This window comes from Gobius niger (genome assembly GCF_951799975.1).
Source record: "Gobius niger genome assembly, chromosome: 12".
NCBI classification, from domain to species: domain Eukaryota; kingdom Metazoa; phylum Chordata; class Actinopteri; order Gobiiformes; family Gobiidae; genus Gobius; species Gobius niger.
Window position 1 is genome coordinate 15,528,543 of NC_136863.1, and position 19,303 is coordinate 15,547,845.

General features: G+C 40.6%; 1 protein-coding gene across 1 annotated transcript in view; it reads right to left on the reverse strand.

Annotated features, from left to right (window-relative positions):
* Positions 1-491: 491 nt before the first annotated feature.
* Positions 492-19,303, reverse strand: part of LOC306971870 (solute carrier family 66 member 2) — a 34,307-nt gene continuing 15,495 nt past the window's right edge. Inside the window, exons 5-6 of the mRNA XM_079568309.1 lie at positions 13,877-14,093; positions 492-833 (exon numbers count right to left, since the gene is read on the reverse strand). Of these exons, the coding sequence (XP_079424435.1) occupies positions 659-833; positions 13,877-14,093 (392 nt within the window). The 3' untranslated portion in view covers positions 492-658. The remainder of the gene's footprint in view (positions 834-13,876; positions 14,094-19,303) is intronic.

Here is a 19,303-nt window from a genome sequence, read left to right on the forward strand (position 1 = left end):
CCTGATGGAGTGTGTAGTTACCACTACCTGGTATAGCATGGCCATGACTCTACCAGCTCTCTCACTGCTAAAGGCGAAAATCAATACACACAAGCGCATGCATTATGTATTCTGAGAGGAGGCCAGCGAGATGTAGAGAGGAGTGGGATTGGGAGACCTGTATCAGTCAAGCAGCCAGGCACCGTCAAACACAAGCTTTAGCTGCAATTGTACATGCTACAGACACCATTATAGCAGCTCTGATAGACCTCAGATGAGCTGCCATGTGGGTTATGCATGATCCTATTCTTGAATAACGGAAAAATATACAATAAATATTTGCCATTAAAAAAATAATAATGTAGTGTGGGTGACAGTGCTATAGCCGAAGGGCCATTTAATGAAGCCCTTTGATTCTAAAAAAGTACTTTTTAACTTGAGCTAGTATCATATTCGAAGAGTCTTTTGGCTCATGGCACTGAAAGATAACACTTTATAAAAGGGGTACATGAATTCATGCCGTCCCCGAATAGGCACAAAAGCCAAATAGGTAAAGGTTATTGTTGTGCCTTTACCTCCTTTTCACACTCTGTCATGTCAACTCTTAATAAAGACCAAAGCAAATCTAAAAAGGCACAAACATGCTTGATTTGTAACATCGACATTGAACTTTTTTTTTTTAGCCGAGTTTGACGCGAGTGTCTTGGTTGTAGAGCAGCACTTGGAGCAGAATGGCCACATCGATGAGGATCTGGACAGAACCGCACACCCAGAACTGAGCCGGGCTGTCGTTCAGGACAAAGTAGGTGGTTTTGAAGACGTCACCCGCAGTCCACAGCAAGACCATCTTCACGCTGGAGAAAAGAAGACAACGGAAGTGTGAACAAAAAGCAGTGAAAAAGACAATACCAGTCGAGTAGTAACAAACACTCTTTTTGTTATCCGAAAACGTGCAAAGAAACACCCCATCCCACAGTGCGGCTTGTAATAGTAGCACACAGTTGAAGATTTGTGGTTTAAAAATATTGTGACAAGCAATATCCCAGAATAAATATATGCCATTGTTTTATAATTGACAACAAACAACATCATTTTCATTTCAGAAACAACATTTGGTTTCGACTAGTGCCTGGTCCACAGGAAATGGGAGGAGAGAGAAATCAATGATCTGGGAGCAGTTCCCAAACAGTGCTTTGATCAGGCTGAGATAAAAAGCGAAGAATAGTGGCTTATCTTTACCGTCTTTAGCATGCAGTACACTTCAGATCGGTGTATTTCAGAATCAAAATAGCACACCATCTGGATTTCAATATGAACCATAAACCACAGGGTGAGCTCTGTTGCTATAAACTAGGGCTGGGTACCTCAGATTTCATTTTTAATTCATTGGTACCAGGAGTTTAACTGTACTGGTATCTGAAGGAAACCCATATTGGTACCGTTGCGATATTTTTCATTATCTAAGTTTTCATTATGAAGTTGATTTGTTTTCTTTTTGTACCAACGACCCCCAGCCCTACTCCAGACCTTATTTGAAGGCCACAGCCTCAGAGGAAAGACTTTCAGGATAAGGGCACTTCACAAATCCACAACATCCCAAGTCCCTAGAGCAGTCCCAAGACGCACTCCAGAGATCACTGCACAACTTCAGCTCTTCTACATGTCCTCTCCACTTTGATCCATTCTCATTTACTGCCGTGTTGAGTTTGGTCCAATTCTCGCTGTGTTCACCCCCGACTGCCGCTAGCCATTCGCCACACTTTCCCCTCAGACACTGCACATCTAGGGAGCAGAGACCCTTCTAATCATGCTGACTATGTGCGGGACAGGGCTGTCGTCGTCGGTCATCTGTGGGACAAACTATTGGGGTGCAGGGGTGAGGGACAGGCTGGAAAAGCATTTATCTGCCCGGGCTAAGTCTACAGTACAAAGCCACAGGGGAGAGCAATGCGCACTCTGGTGAAGACAGTCTAATGACTACAGAGACAGCGGTTCTATCCTTGAGCTCTCCTTGCGCACTAATGTCGAGCTCCCCTCTCCCCCCGGCCTCGTCCCTCGGGCCCAGAGGGAACAGCAACGGTTAATGGCACAAATACGGCAGTGGCATAGAAATGGCTCGAGAATGAAGATGTAATTATTTGAAATTTTGCGGCTGCACCAAATCCAACAGCAGAAGCGGTAATAGGCTGTAAAACAGAGCGCCATGGAAATGAGCAGTCATTTTATGTGGAAGACGATGGAAGGGGAGCTGTCGCACATCTGGATACTTTCAGACCCAGTCGAAATTGCAGTCATGGGTTTACTCTGTGTGATGCTGAGGTACATACATAGATACTAGATTAGTTTTAAGATAGGGAAATGGAGAGTGTTTATTTCTCATCAAAGGAATATTACAGAAATCTCATCAAAGATCTATGGTGATTTTTCAATTTCAGGTGCTACTTGTATACGGTATAGATTAAGATTTTTCTTCTTTTTTTTTTGTCTTACCCCCTTCTACAAGTTGAAAACAAGCAAATAGAAAGCATATGTCCATTTAGACATGTACTAAATCAGCTACCTTATGGCAGAGTGGTTTGATTCTGCCGCCTCGGTCCCATCCACCCACATGGATTTAAACCACTGGAGCCTTTAGCACAAATTATTCCCATTTCCAATCTGACTGACCAGAGAGCTTGTTCAGAGCTTCACTCATGTGCGATGCCTCTCATAAAGTCTGGACTCCAGCACTTTGATCGAACGGTTCCAAAAATAACAAACGCGCAAGAATTTTAAATTGTCACACTTTTTACTTTCCTTCGCTCGCTCTCTTCAATCCGCAGGGAACGCGCTGCTTTTATTCTCTCGCTTCACAGCGCACTCTTGAACCTTACATTTCACTGTTTCGCCGACTCTCCTTTCTATTCCGTCTCTGCACTGTCATTGTTACTTTTACACATTTCAATTTGCCTTTTAGTTGGATTCTTATAAAAGGGATTAAGTTACTTTTATTGGATGTTGCAACTCATCTGCACCTGGATAGATTAAACTGTCAGGTTTAGACGGTAGAAAACCTTCATCGCGGTTACTCCCACACTGTGAGGCTGCTACGTGCCACAAACCCTTGCTCCTCGTCTTTCAACAACAATAAAATTACAATCTAGGAATAAGACATCCAACAGTTTGTGTGTGTGAAGATTTGTTTCTACCCTTATCCTTCAGACATTATCTGGAGGGCTGCTTTATCAATATTAACAATTTAGTTGATTTTAAACTGACAGCCTGGGAAAAAAATATGACACTCATTCATTCTGTTTTCTCTTTGTATGTCAGTAAAGCTGGATTCAACATAAGGTCATGAGCAGGTTGCAAATAAAAGCAGGATCATAGACCACAATGAAATCAAAGCAAGTCACCCAAAGTGCTTCACACAGTGTAGGGGATTTGTTCTTTATTCACTCCACACGTGGTGGTGGTAAGCTGCATATATAGCTACAGTTTCCCCTGGGGTAAAATGACAGAGGCGTGACCTCTCACACCTGCACCAACGCTCCCTCTGACCACCACCATTCATTCACTCACGTCCTTCATCCTGGTCTATTGTACATGTTTTCGTGGGGGACACCGGCCGGAGGAAATCACTGTGCTGCTTCTTATTGTTTACACATCCTCTTATATGTGTCAACAAAATAAGACAATCATTTACTTGCATATTTTGTTAAAACATATCGTCAGTAACCAATCAATAACACTTTGTTTGGCTGTAGTGCTAGACCTTGATCCGTATCCTCATTGGTGTTCTGCACAACATTCCTCCTTGTTTTATTTATGCAATTAGAAATACTGTATGTTTATAGATGACATTTTTTACCAGTGCTGATGAACATAAGTGACTTTCTTTTGCAATGGCTGTACAAAATTAAGCCTTACTACATATCAACCAATGACTGCTCTGACTGATAGTCTTCACATGAATGGCAACTTTTGCTCCATCAGTTTGTTAAAGGAAAAACTTTTGCTTTCACAACTTTTAAAAACCAATTTTAACTTTGCCTCATCAGCTCTCTCTACTTCCTACTGAGTATTTTTGCATTCCTTTTCAAGCCTCCACCTCCGGCCTGTACCTTCACTCTCCCAAAATCACTGCCCTGCTTTGGCTACTCCCTGTGCACAGAGGAGGGCATCTTTCATTAATTAGACCAAGCCTTAAACAGAGTAATTAAGGCCAGGGGTCATCTGTGCCCTTTTTTTCAGGAATTTTAGTCAGAACATCACCTGTACTTTGTATCGACTAAAATCTAAATGTGATCCCAATATGGAGAGATGATTCAGGGCTTTGCTCTTAAATGCAGCAGTTCTGACACGAGCTGTCTACCTTTCTCTGCCAATAAGTCAGCCTTTGTAAAGAGTGAGAGACAACTATGTATTGTGCGTAATCAGGTTTGTAGTAATTTTATCACAAACATAAGCAAGTGTTTCTTGGAGCACTCTTTTAGCCAATAGCATGCTACTAAATCAATGTTGTTGTGGTACACATGTGATGGTGCTAAAAAAAAGTCAACCTGTATAAAATGTAAATCCTGATCCAGGCTCTATGAAACATCTTTTTGCTGTTGCAGATCTACCTTGACATTTCATTTGACACATTGTGTTTGTCATGCTAGTGTCAGATCACTCCAAATCCCATCTATCCTGGTTCTTTTGCGCACTTGACGCCTGGTGGAAGACGCACTGAGCAAACAATTGAACTTGGTGTTGAGTGGAGCTCCAAGGGTCCGCTGGGAGAGACGAGTGATTATGGTATTGATTGAGAATACTGACTATCTAAGCTCGGCACAGACTTTGGCCATTCCATGTTCTTAGAGGACATTACACTGGCTTAATTCATTACCAAGAGAGAGAAACATGTTTATGTCGGCTTGAAGCAGTATGTAGAGCCTCTGGTTGTCCCCAAAACTTTACAAGTAAACCGTGTTGTTAGAGAATACATAGAAAGCGTCACAGCTGCTGACTACTTCAATAGCCAACACCATGGATTATTTATTTATTTGACAGGGACATTGCACAACAAATGTGTTGCACAGACCAGTTAGTTACAGCAGTTTTACACAGTGCACTATGAGCATTCTCACTTAAGAGTCTATTCACAATTTAAATACAGATAAAGCATAGGCAAAGGATCACCTCAACAACAGTCCACATGCAATATTTACAATTTCATTTACCTTCTTGCATTTCTTAATAAATAGCCTGATTACCAGGTTTGTGCTTCTTCAGGTTAAGTTTAAACTATTGCAAGGTGCAACTCTCTCCAACAGTTAATGGCAAAGAGTTCCTCATCCCTGCAGCTTTGACAGAGAAGCAATTCTGTCCAAATGTCAAGGATCTTAAGTTCACATAAAAGTCTCCTCTGGAGGCTGTTCTAAGTCCTGCCTCTTTAAAAGATTTCACAAACATTCTCAGGGACTGCGGGGCCAAATCAATTTGACATTCGAAAAGAGAATGAAATTTTCAAACGTTAATAATTTATATTACCTCTCAAAGTAACTTTTTTAGACTTCAGACAGTCAATACAGGCCACTGAACAAATTGGGAGTAGCTTTAAGAATGAAAACAGGTGGAGCCAATGACAAGGCAAACCCTACCCTAGTAGACAGTATTGGTTTATGCCAAATCACCTATGTAACACTCACGCTAAACACAGAGCAGTCAGCGCCAGTTTTAATCCAACATCTTCTCACAGATTTATCAGACTAAAAATATCTCAAATATTGAGCCCTAAAAGTTCAAAATCTCGAGTGAGAGAGCCAATCACATAATGACATAAGTTTGCCAATATAAAATACACAGACCTATTACAAACTTTTAACATGCAAAAAGTTTCTTCCATGCCATACTTCGACTTGTTTACAGTCTGGACAAGCCTCCCATTGATCACCACAGGCCTTGACACGTTCATCTGAGCTAAGTGCCAGAGAAGCGGAGGGTAAAATGGTGCGCCGGGAATACTTCGGGGATGGAGCGGAGAGGCCAAACGTGTTCGTGGAGAAACTGACGAGAGATAGATGACAACGAACCGGGGGCAGGGGGCTATAAATCGGGTGGGACAAAAGCACCCTGATAGTAGGAAAGTGACAGAAGCGATGGGGAGTGCCTGCCGGGGGGTGGGTGATTGCTCTGTGGGGGGGAGTGAGGGACTGCACCACATGTGGGCCAAGCCAGTAATTGTGGTGTGTATCGAACCAGAGCTGTCAGGACCACTATTAGCTCAGGGAGGCGGCTTAAGTGGACATGTATAGCGTTTCTGCCGCAAACTGGCCTGGGTGACATATAAGGATGGATAGAGGCAAAGACACATAATTATAAAAGGACAAGCGTGATTTCAAGATCCAAATTGCTACAAAACTTTGTAGTTCCATCAATCAAAGTTGGAAGATTAGTTTGGTTCATACAAAAACACCATATGCTACAATTGAAGTGTTCATTGACATTGACTTAGAGGATTTGGAAATGTATGACCAACACATGCTGTTATACCTATGTCTTGTTTACACACACAAAAAAAATAGATTTGAAGGAGTTTGAATCTGTAAACAACAACTTAAATTACATTGTGTGACTGGATTGGAATTTACTCCCAGGAATTGGGTATTCGGTGTCATATTGTGTTATGAATGTCAAAAGCCAGATATTGAATGATTTTTTACAGTCGTAGCTTTACGTGAACTCTATACTCTATACTGTGGTGTAAATATGGTGGCCTCTGGTGACATGTCTCAAAAAGACCAAATGGTCGGTTCAGCGGGGCAGCTGTTAGCGCTATTACAGCAAGAATGTTCTGGGGTGGTTTCCCGGACCAGAAGGTACCTTTCTGTGTGAAGTTTGCATGTTCTCCACGGATGCTCCTGTTTCCCCTCCTGTAAATACATGTACAATAGGCCAGGATGGATGATGTTTGAGTGAACGAATGGTGGTGGTCGGAGGCGCTATACAAAGACCAAATGTTTGCTAGTTTTTTCATTGTGCATCATGTAATGCAATAGTAAAAATTTGCCATCTGTTAGGTGGTTTTTGAATTGAGGATGTTTTGCCTCTCATTACGAGTGGCTTTGTCAGGAACTAAAGCTTTTAAATTGGTGAGATACAATCTGTCCTCTTTCTACAGCCAAATCCATGTGAACATGCAAATACTCACAAACAATTGGTCAAAAAAACCAACACGTTGCCATTGTGGCACACACGATTGATACCATGTGATATCAATCATGTGTTGATAGGTTAATATTGGCATCCTCCAAAATGGCGACGTGTGGGTTTTTTGACCGATACAAGCCATTGAGAAAATCTGAAGCAGCTTTTAACAATAGGTGAAGCTGATGACAAGATATGCTTCTCCCTATTAGACAGTAAAGGTCTAGCTTACTGCTCCAGATGTTTAGATGCCAACGAAGCCTCTTGTGTTGAGAAGCAAAATGCCTTCAATTCAAAAAGAACCCAGTACAGATGACAGACTGGAACCTTTTTCTACGTTGGAAAATTCTCGCACGATGAAGAGCATACATGTAGCAACAATCATTTTTAGTTACAAGCTAACTAACTTACTGGTCGAAGTTGACATTTTCATCATCCAATTCAATAAAAAAGACACAAATTTATCGAGACAGGCTGGGAATGTTCATGTCCAATGTAAATCTGTAATAAGGTGCACCGTGAGTCAGCTCAGTGTGACACTACATACACAGCATAAACACCTGGAGAGAGGGGCTCATCAGCTAATGAGACAGGTGCAGCTTGTTAGCTCCTGATTAGCTCATGTGTGCATCAAACATAGATGTACAGTAAGCTACGGCGCTGCTGACTGATGTTGAACGTAATTAGCTGGAAGACGGAGGAGGAAAGTTTTCAGTGACGGCAAAAAGTACCATCCCAGTGCTCAAGCGAAAGATTTCAGCGTCTCATGCAGTATGCAGAACACCATCAACCACTGTTGATTTTCAAAACGGTGTGGAAAATAAAATGGTTGTTTGGAAACAGAGACAACTGCATAACACTAAATTACAAGCACCGTATCTCAGTCATAAAGAAAACGTCGCCATTGCAGAGGACGGCCATATTAGCTCATCACCACACAACACACACGATTAGAGAATGTTTTTTTTTAAATCAGTTTTTGGATCTTGTTGAAAAGGAGTGAGATTAGCCAAGTGGAAGTTGTACTGCAGGGGTGCGTACCTATGTTCCCCGGGCGTGAGTTGGTACATCAGCCAATCTCTAGTCATAAGAGTGAAACGTCATATATATATCAATCAGCTTAACCCTAAACCTATACCTATACCTTAACCCCTTAGCACTATGCAACTTTTTTTGTGGAAAAAAAAAATAAACTTGATATTTGTGCATATTTGACCTTTTGGTGACTCAGTGGCGTTATGGGTGCAGCATGGCACCTTTGCTTTCCCTCACAGTGGCCTTTATGACGCTTCGGGATCAATTATTTTTCAGGGTTTGTACCAAAAACTGGACAGAAACTGGCCAGAAACCTCAAAACTATTGATTCTGGAGCATCATAGTGATGCTGTGAGGGAAAGCAAAGGTGCCATGCTGCACCCATAACGCCACGGAGTCACTAAAAGGTTAAATATGCACAAATATCAAGAGTGTTTTTTCACATAACAAGTTACGTAGTGCACCTTTGAGGATAGTGGGCTTAATCAAAAGAAGAGGGGGAACATGGGTACCGGGGAACAAAGGACTGACCCCGGCCCGTACTGCAGTAGGCTAAACCTAGTAGAACTGTGTTAACAATGGCAGTAATATTAGTAGTCGAGAGAAGTTGCAGTAAGTATCATATTGAAATCTTGAGATAGTCGTATTACAGTAAAAGGAATATATTACAATTCTCTGGAGTACTCACTGTTTTCTATAATATACTGTATATTTTGGTGGAACTGACTTTATTTTGACCAAGTTCAATTCCGTGACATAAACAGCTGTACATTCATCCATGGTCTGCAGATTCAAACTTCAAACACTCAGCATTTCCCTGCACTCTGTGGCTCATCCATGCATATGAGCTCTGCTGCGTTTCACCCACACATTGGTACGTACGTGTTTGCCCACACAAGAGGGCATGTATGTGAGGTGATTTACCAGCAGGCTCGGAAAACTCCCCCAGGCAAACATACAGACAGATATCAAAGACCTGGAGAGGAGAACTGCTCTTAACCCACTAACTATGAATTATGCATGCTGATCGATCGCACACAGGCAAACACAGAAAAGTTCCCAACCTGCGAGGAAAAAAAGATGGATTCCACTTGAGGAAAGGAAGCAAACCGGGGGCGGATAAGAGGAAGAGTTAGCCCAGGGATATTTTTGATTATTTACTTTATTTGTGATAATATTCAGGCAACATATTCTAGCAATGTCTATTTTTACCCAGTATCAGTGAAAATAGGGTGTAGCTTTGGATAAGGGAGGGGGGTTAAATTATAGGAATGCAAAAGGAAACCTGCAGTCACTTATAAAGTCTTATCTGAAAGTGATGCAGATTAAACATGATCTCTAACAACTGCCAAACACAATAGGCTCCGGTACACTGCTTGCATGTTGGCTACAATAAATAGAAAATGAATCGAATACATGTCATGAACAGTTGATCTCATCATCTGCGCAAAGTCAGACAAACAATAAAGGCCTCAGAGGAAAATCCCTGTTATAGAAGCACGACAGGTGAGAGGATAAGCAAAGTGACAAAGCAGTTCCATTACATACACAGTGTAGCATTAGCTTTCATAGGAGAGCATACGACCTCAGCTGGGGAAAGTAAATTAACTTGTGTCTCAGCGCCTTAACAGCAAGAATGCTGTGGGATGTTTACGCCATTAGAAACAGAATATCTATCTTGAACAAGGCTCTACATTTCACCTCATACTGAAGAAATGCAATTATACACTATGCTTTTGAATAGCAAGAATTAATATCAATACTGAAAGTCTCTCTGACCATGATATGACCATGTAACAAGACATAGCAACTTATAAAATATCTGAAGGAACTTTCTTTAAACGAGTGCCCTTGAGTAAAGAGGCCCAATGCAATATTGTGAATAATAGTAATAAAAGAGTTTATGCGTGTGATGTCATAAGAAAATTGAGTGGCCATCTCTGCAATGTTATTCTTGTGTTATTCTTTGAATGGACATATAACATGCTACATGTATATGTGTAACCTATTAAACATAAATTGGGATAATTAAATTGTGTAATCCAATGTGCGATTAGTTTTTAAAATCTTGATGAATAATATTGCACCCCCACGACTGCAAACTGCCTAAATGTACCTCAGCCTTTGCACAGACAGCTTTCTCATTCAAGACAATTAAGAATGGAACAAACTCCCACACATTCTGAAACTTTCCTCTTCATCTGAACCAGCACTGTCAGCACTGATAATAGTAATTGGAATTATGGTCTTACTTCAGTTTAATTGATGTAATTTTATATGATTGTATTCAAAATAGTGTGTTTGTGTATTTGGATGGACACATTTTGTATATTGTACTGACTCGCCTGCACAGGGCTTATATCTTAAGCTCTAATCTGGGGTAAAGCATCTTTAAATAATGTTTTTGCACATTGTCCCTGTTAAATAAACTAATCCTGTTTTGTCTACAAATCCAAACATGACCATGAGCATGTCCAGGAAATGCAAATAGGATGGATTTATTATAAAAGTGTATCTTGTGCACACACCGTCAGCTGCAGACACATTGCCACCGCCGATGTCCCCTCACGTCTGAGAGTGACATTGAGAAGGTTGGCAGCTCTCTGCAGAGCTGGCACGGGAAAATAGGAGAGGCGGCAAAATAGATAAAGTTAATGAGAGAGAAGAGAAAAACAGGCCGACTCCCCGGGCAGCCAGGCAGAGCGCTGAGCAATCACCCGGGCACCACACTTTATGTATGCAAACAAATCCCACCTTCAGCGTTCAATTGAAACAGAGTAATGAGGACTTTCGAATACCACCACATCAACACAGACACTCTTTGAAAAAAACTCTCACTAATAAATACATTATTAAGTACCATCAATGCTCAACATGTAATGTAACTTCAAACAACGCCGGCTGAAGTATGTTTTAGCTGCTTTGTTATACATAACAGCTGTGAATTTTATATGAATACATTTATTTCCATCTATATTTTGGCCCATACACTTTATTTAAAAAGACAGACCAGGGTGAAAATGGATTCTGGAAGGAGAGGGAAAGAAATTCAGCTAATTTTTGAGTCGAACTAACAACGCTGAGGATAGAAAAGTGTCTGCACCATATGTGCTGTCGTCTTAACCACCAGACTTGGATGCACTTGGAAGGTTTGTTTCTTTTTCTAATAGCCACAAAGTCAACAATAACAGAGAATGCTCTTTCTTTTCATAGGCCCATACGCAGCACATATTATAGTGGTCTATACAGTCACACCTCAGTAATGGGGCTCAGGGGAAAAATTGTGTGTAATAAACAAACATCACCCGGGATAGTATGAGTTGGAGTGCCAACCACGGACTGTGTCATTGTCTCCGAAAGGTCAATGATTGTACACAAGGTATTCTTATGACATATGGAACAGGGCTGGGGCTGAAAACCAAACCACTGGTAAACTGTCAACTAACAAGCACAAAGTGGTGCACAACTTTTGACAATTTGAAGATCAAATCGTTTTGGAAAACATGAGTGATGATACCCACACAGATATTTTGTGAATACACGTTTGTTTTGGGACTATAAAAACTGCAATTGATGAATTGATGTCCCTAACTTAAGTATCAGTCATCTCTGAGGCACTAATATTGTGTTGCTGTTATCATCATATGCTTAATCTTAGCTCTAATGTTTAGTGAGAGTGAGCTGCAGATGTGCAGCCTGAGGATACTACATGTGAAATGAGCCACAGCACTTAGAGAATCAGTGTGGAAAACCATAAACCACTTTCAGAGTCTACAGTGGAGTCAAAATGCTTAAAAGACTTAAAAGAGGAATATTGTCTTTGGGTGCAGGTCTAGTGACCACACAGGGATGCAGCTGGTCACAATTATTTTAAAGAAATTTTAAACTAGTTTGGACAATTTAGCCATGTTTTTTCTTGTAGCTTAAATAGCTTATAATATTTGTCTATATAAGAATATCCCCCCAGTCTTAGTCACGACATTTGTATAAAACACCAGCAAATAGTTTTGTGTAATGAGAGAGACACTGTTCAAAAAGAAATACATAGCTACCATCAAATGCCTAACAATTTTGTCTGGTGAAGATGAAAAACACAGAGGAGCTTCAGCAGGGACTACAATGTTCTGACATGCCAGTGCGGAGAAAGATTTGAGCTCCAGAAGAAGGAAGAGTTTACACCATATCCACGGCTGCTTTTGAAAAAGTACAGTACATTAAGTCATGAGGGTGGCAGTAACCCGCCACTGTTACAGCAGTGTCCCGCGTGTCAGGTTCCATTCTTGTCTGGTGGTGTAAAGAACACGACTTATTCCAAACAGTTTCACAAACTAGTGAAGCATGTAATACATTCAGTATGCAAAATCCATGTACAGCACCGGAGCACAGGGCGCACCCATTCAGCACTGATGATGACAGACAAGACGCATAATGGGGGACTAATGATCATAATTAGAGTGAGGTTCTGTGCCATTAGGGGCGTAATTGATCCTATAGTCTTCTACCTGAGAGGCTAATCAGTATGCACAATGACCTGTACACACACTGCGTAAATAGGGTATTATTTTAATCACAGCATGACTATGACCTCTGCACGGTGCTAGGTCATGTTCCCGTAAAGAACACACAGGCTATTTTAGTCACCGGACACCCAGATGCAGAGGTGAAGAGGACTAAAGGGTCAAATATACAGTAGATGCAAAGCTGGGACACACTGGATTTATTCTCACATTGATTGTAAAAACCTATTAGACTTTGGCTACAGTGTGATATTATTTTATTCAGTGCTTAGTAGTAGTATAAAAGTAAAGTAGTGGTAAAGCAAAGTAGTACAGTTCAACAAACAGCACACCTAAAGGGAAAATAGAGTGAAATAACAGTTAAATGTACAGCTTGTATACAGTGGACAGTGAATAATGATGAATAGAGGTGAGGAAAGCAAACAACCTTGGCCTTGTGATAAAAAAAAATAAAAAAGCTTCCCCACAAATTGTCATTTTATGACAGCTACATGTTTCTTTCTGTCCACCTCTGAAAGACTGGCCATTCTCAGGAGCCATCGCAATAAACCTTTTATATTATCTGTTATATACTGACCATTGACCTTGAAAGAAATACAGCCAATTCTGGAAAGTAGCAATACATGCTCAAATCTCTGGACCGCAGAACCTTATCATCATCATCATCAAATTAAAGTCAATTTGAATTTATTAGTCGTAAGCCATTCATTGCGAGAAATGAAATATGACACGGCTTTATGGGTCTCTGGATGTAGCATCTCAAAATACTGAGAGATATTTATTACTTAATTTCACTCATCATTACAAGAGGATTATTAGTATGTTTTCATGAGAATACATACATCACTGCTCCATAATGGAAGTACATTGCATAAAGGTCGTATTATTCAAATGCTCCCTTAGCTATTTTTCCAGGTTCAAAGAACAAACAAGCTCGTGCCGCCCCTTCACAACAAAAGCCAAAATAATCAGAGCAGACTGTCGTGTAATGTAGCTTTGACGGACACTACCGGTGCTCTGCAATGGGAGGAATAAGCTTTGCAAGAGCTCAGAAAGCTGAATATAATTGTGTTAAATATACTCTGGTGAAAATGTAGTTAAACTTGTCAAATGCACTACAAGCACTGGCAGTATGACAATCTAAGAAATGAATAATGATTTTGTGTGAATTGTACCTCATGCCCTTGGTGGAGCGGTTGTTGAAGTTCTGGAGGAGCTGTGGCAGACCGAGCATAGCTTCAAACAGCAGAGCCAGAGAGCCCAGCGCCTCCACAAACACAGCAGAGTCCAGCAGCAGCAGAGTGACCACTGCACACAGCACCGTGAAGCCGAAACAGAACAGGAGGTAGTCTTCAAACAGGCTCCACTTCCAGAAGTAGCTCAAGTCCAGATCTGTCAGAGGGAAAAGTGAATTGCACAGGTCAATAAAGAACTGTTGGAAAATAAATAAAAGAAAACAGAGTGTGAATGCAGGCTTATCATTTATGTGCAAGCTTAAAGCTATGGTAATCAAACTGTTTTCTTTTTCTTGTAGTAGAGTCAAGTTTGTCTCTAACCCTCTGTCAATGAACCCCGGCTGAGACGAGTTTCTAATTAACTTGTGAACACTCCGGACGTGTGAGAGTCTGTGAGAGCTAGAAATGCATATAGGCAACAGACAGATTTTGCTCAACAACCTCCGACTTTCACATGGTTTGATTCGAGTAGTGCAAATTTACTTATTCTTTGATAGAAAACAGAAAAGCAAGATTAATAGCAATGTTCCTATAATTTCTATAATACAAATCCACAAGCTGCTTTGCCCAAATGACTGCTATTTACACCTCGAAAAGCACAATGTTCCTTGTAGGTCAGAAATAAACTGAAAAATATAATTAAAAAATGGTTGGAAAAAAAAAACATGACTGAACTTGCTAAAGCTCTACCATTGTACTATATTGCAACAATAAAACATTATCAAATAAGCAGTCTTTCTATAGTTAGTTTATTTTTCTTCTGTGCGAATCTATCATGTGTTAACATTGCATTTGAAATTGAAACATAAGTACATGACAAAACGATTTAAAATGTTGTTCTGCCAAGTGAAAGCAGTTGGTGACAAATAACTTTTGTAAACCATTATCCACAGTGGCCGAGGACCAAAAACATATGCCAAGCCATTTCTGTGAGTGACAGTCCCGAAAAGTCCTCTTAACCATGTGACTTCATACAGCGAAAAGCCCGACTAGGCTTTTCATCCATCCTGGTTTGATTTCTCCAGAGAGCTGGTCAGACCGCTCATCTTGTTCTATGTGCAGGTCCGAAAGCCACATTTCTGTGGGTACAGCTCGTGATATAAGTTCAGAGTGTGTTTCTCAAAAATGTCTTTCTTTCTTGCACATTATAAGACACATAAAGTCATCTGAAACACTCTATTGTTCATACGCTTTTATGTCAACAACGAATCAAGCATTTTATTTTGGAACGCACCCCTATTCCCATAACACTTAGAATCCCAAGATCTATATTTTAACCTGGTGGTGTCCCTTTTTAGCATTCAGGGTTTAAGGGATGGAAAGATCTACAGGTGATTGTTTGGCAACTACATTTGCAAATAGAAGTAAAGGAGCGGCACAGACAGGCAGATTGAGAGTCATAATGATTATAGAAGAAAGAGGTGAGCAGCACCATGAGCGTTTCATTAGTGTGGGAGAATTCTGCAGAGGCAGCACTCCTAAATCAATATATTTCACATACATAGCTGAACTAAGCAGAGATAAATGAGATCCGCCCGAGCTCTTACATTTGTATTACTTTGGAATAAGCCTGCTGTTGGTGCAGCTAGACCATATGTTTGGAAAGTTTATTGCCTTTAGTCTCAAGCCATCTCCTCACTGACACAAACCTATTATTCAACTGCATCTTTTACAATTCAAATGACTACAAAAACCAATGTTGTCTCGAGCGGTTGTGGGATCTTTGAAGCATGAGCTGGCGACAGGTTTTCTTTAGTTTCAGCGTCGATAAACCAATATGTAAGTAATTAAAGTCTGGTAAATAGTTGAAGACCTCATAGAAAGTTTATGCATTGCCAAACCTTCCTGACAGAGCGAATCATCTCCTCCGGAAACCGTAAAGTGACATGATTGATGGCAGCTCATTGCTTATGTATAACCACAGAGTTAAAAAGGGGCTGACCTCAGCAGAGAAAGAGTGACAGACTAATAAGACAACATTAGTTATTGAAGGATCTCAGGTGGAACACTGCATACGCCCAAACTGACTATTAAACAGCAGAACTTGCTTGTCACTGGCCCAGAACATCCACTTCAGAGCAAATCATATCATTGTAATGTTTGGCATATAACCTCTGATTGTTTAGGATGCATATTTAATAGTGTAATAAATCATTGTGCTTTTGCAGACATAAAACATCGCTGCTTGGTTGGATAGTACTTATCAGGAGTAACAGAATTTCAAACAACTCCTGAAGAACCTGAAATTCAAAGGACTTTTTGTTTTTTCTGGCCATCTTGGCAATTTGTTAATTGTATTTTTGACAATTGCAATGACTTTTCAAGTGCAGTTCTTCTTATCATCTTTTTTTTCTCAAGCTCTATCAGGCAATATCAGGCAATTATTCCACACATTCCAAATTCTACCATTTATAGTTTCCAATGCTAAAGTGTTATTGAATGTAAGCTGAAACGTGTACAGATGCCCAGCTCCAGCCCTAAACAGCGTGAGATGAGGCTGTTTTCATTACACTCCGGCAGGCGGCATCTGCCACTGAAACCTGGAAACTGGAAAGAGACATCTTCCTCTTCACTGGGACATGTTTATGGCCAAGGTGATTAATTGCTTTATTACAAAGTGCCACACAAGACACATGGCCAGCTGACAATATGAAAAGTGGGAAAGCGAGTAAACATACCATCAGCTGCTGGGGCGTGATTTCCTTTACGCACACACACATGTGCCTGCTTACGCCGATGAATTACAAGCGGCTTTTTCTGAGAGTCAATGAGGAAAACCACTAGAGGCCATTGTTTATTAGCATCATAGAAAAGAAAGGATTTCATTTGTTTAAAAAAAAAGGGTCAGTTTGGTGAAGGCTGAATTGACTGGAGGCGGCAAACAAGAGCAGAAGTGTTGTTGTAAAAAGTCATGAGCGAGACAAGGGGCTTTTTGGAATAGTCACTCACCATGATTGTTTGTACAGAGTAGTCCGACTAGGCTCCTTTTTCTCTTATTTACTCTGATTGCAGTTTGATTTCTCCAGAGAACTGCCAGACCACTCGTCTCCGTCTATATGTAAGTCCAAAAGTAACATTTTTGTGATTACGGATCAGTTAAGTTCAGGGTGTGTGGGGAAAATGGTCACACAAAACATTATAAACATTAAACATTATAAAATACAAAAACTCATCTGTAAATGTAAACACGTAAATTCAATGTCAAGGTCATCATATCTTTTTTGTGCAAAAACACACCTACTGTTGTAAAACCATAACATCCAACGGGACAAAAGTTCAGTTATTACGGCGGGAAGCACTTAGTTGACCCATAAACCTCCCTCCATCCCATCACTAAATGTTTAATATACTTTCCTCCATCATGAATGCACAGCAAACACTCTGCTCACTTCCATTTGCCGTTCTATGGAACAATCCAATATTCTTCCACATATTACAGCAGTCTCCAATTCCATCTTAACATCCTGTGTTTACCTGCAGGATCGAAGAGCGCTGAGAAGGATAATGAAGACCAATGCATCATTCATGAACTCCATTCTTTTACTTGCCCTGCATCCCCTCCCAACATCACCACCTCTACTTCTTCGACCTACTTTACTCCCAGTTTGTCAGACAAGTCAACATCTAAAAATAGTGAAGTCACACAACATGTCCTTGTCATCTAATAGACAGAAAGGTGACTTGACCTTTCCGCGCAGCATCTTGTCTGTGTTGTGACATGAGGGCTGATAGCGCTCTTCAAAGACCCCAGACGCTTTGTCGTTGTTTATAAAATTCAATCACAAAGGTGGCAATGGAGGGAGCCCCAGACAGGCCCGAGAAGAACTTTTTTAACCTCAAACAAGGCACAAAAACTCAACAGTTCCCTCACTTGTCTTCCCTTCAAAAAACATGGTTTGCACATAAAACTTTAACAGTGTTCCAGTATTTTTGTAGTATTTTGGAGTGTACTTTCAAAGGATTTTATACACGAAGATATTAAAAGTAGTGATTCAATAAAAAAAAATTAAAAAATGACTGAGTTTGAAAGATTACTTGCACCATTGTAACATTGAGATAAGAAACCATAAAGCAGAACTAAGTAACGCATGCCCTGAGAGGCCATAAGCGGAATTGCAGGTGTCGTAGCATGTTACATTTTTTTACTCATTAATTGTCCGTGAGAGTAAATACAAAAAAAAAGACAAAGGGAGAGAGGGATATTGTACATTGTGACACATTGGATATATATATTTTTTTCACTCAAACTTGGCTGTAAATACTGCAAAAGTGGCGCTAGCCAACAGTTACCTGCTAGCTTCTTCTTCGTCATTCTATTGCATGTGTGTGTATTGGGGCCTCTGGCCCGGTGCAAAGAAAGTTGCAAGGGTGGTTTTCTGGCCAGAGACACCAGGGGGAGATGAAAGACACTATAATCATCCCATTAACACTTGTGCTACCCCTAGAGGTACTACAAAAAGGATTTATTGAGGTAAACAAGTTATTTAGTTCTGCTTTAACTGAAGTAAGTGCAGTTACTTCACAATATACTGCATGTAAAAAAAAAAAGTCAATTGTGGAAAAAAGTGGATTGTACATTTATACACTACTACTGGAACATTAAGCCTTATTAAGAACACGTTGTCATTAAGTATCTTTATTGTACAATTAAATATGCCCCAAATAGGGCCAAATATCTGCAAAAGGCTACAGAGAAAGATGACAGTCAAGGGTGCAATGCTGGCACGGTCGATGTTCTGTCAGATGCTGGATGGATGAGAAGAGAGTAAAGGCTAACCTTGACTGAGTTGAGTAGATGGACTCAAACTCCCAGCAGGCCAAGCAGGCAGCACAATACGATGCAGCCCCCAGTCCAAAGCAAGACAGAGATGCCAACTGAGTCTGACAGTTGTAGCGCAGGTAGATTGGATGACTTAGCACTGTCAGTTTGAAGAGCCACTCTTCTGTGTGTTGCGTGTGAGTGTGAGGGCTGCAGTTTGACATCTCTGATACATCTACTCAGGTGGGCCATGATGAAGTCCATCCACAGAAGCCATGCTCAGTCACTCGAACAAGCTGATTTTTTGCGTGTGTTTTTTTCCGATTTATCAACATGGCTTGGATGGATATTGACTGGCACCTTCTTGTAAACTTTTAAATAGGGCCGCAGAAGCACTCTACAGTCTTTTAGTCAGACATGGGGCCACTGAACCGTTCCAGCTTATTTCCTGACTCCAAAGGGGACTTTTTATTGGCAATAGAAGTGAAATACAGCACAAGAAGTAATTTCTTTGGCTAATTTCAAAGCCCTAACTCATTCACCCATGCACACTACTAGCTGTTTGTATTTTACAATTAGGGAAATCTATATCTACCGTTTCCCTATTA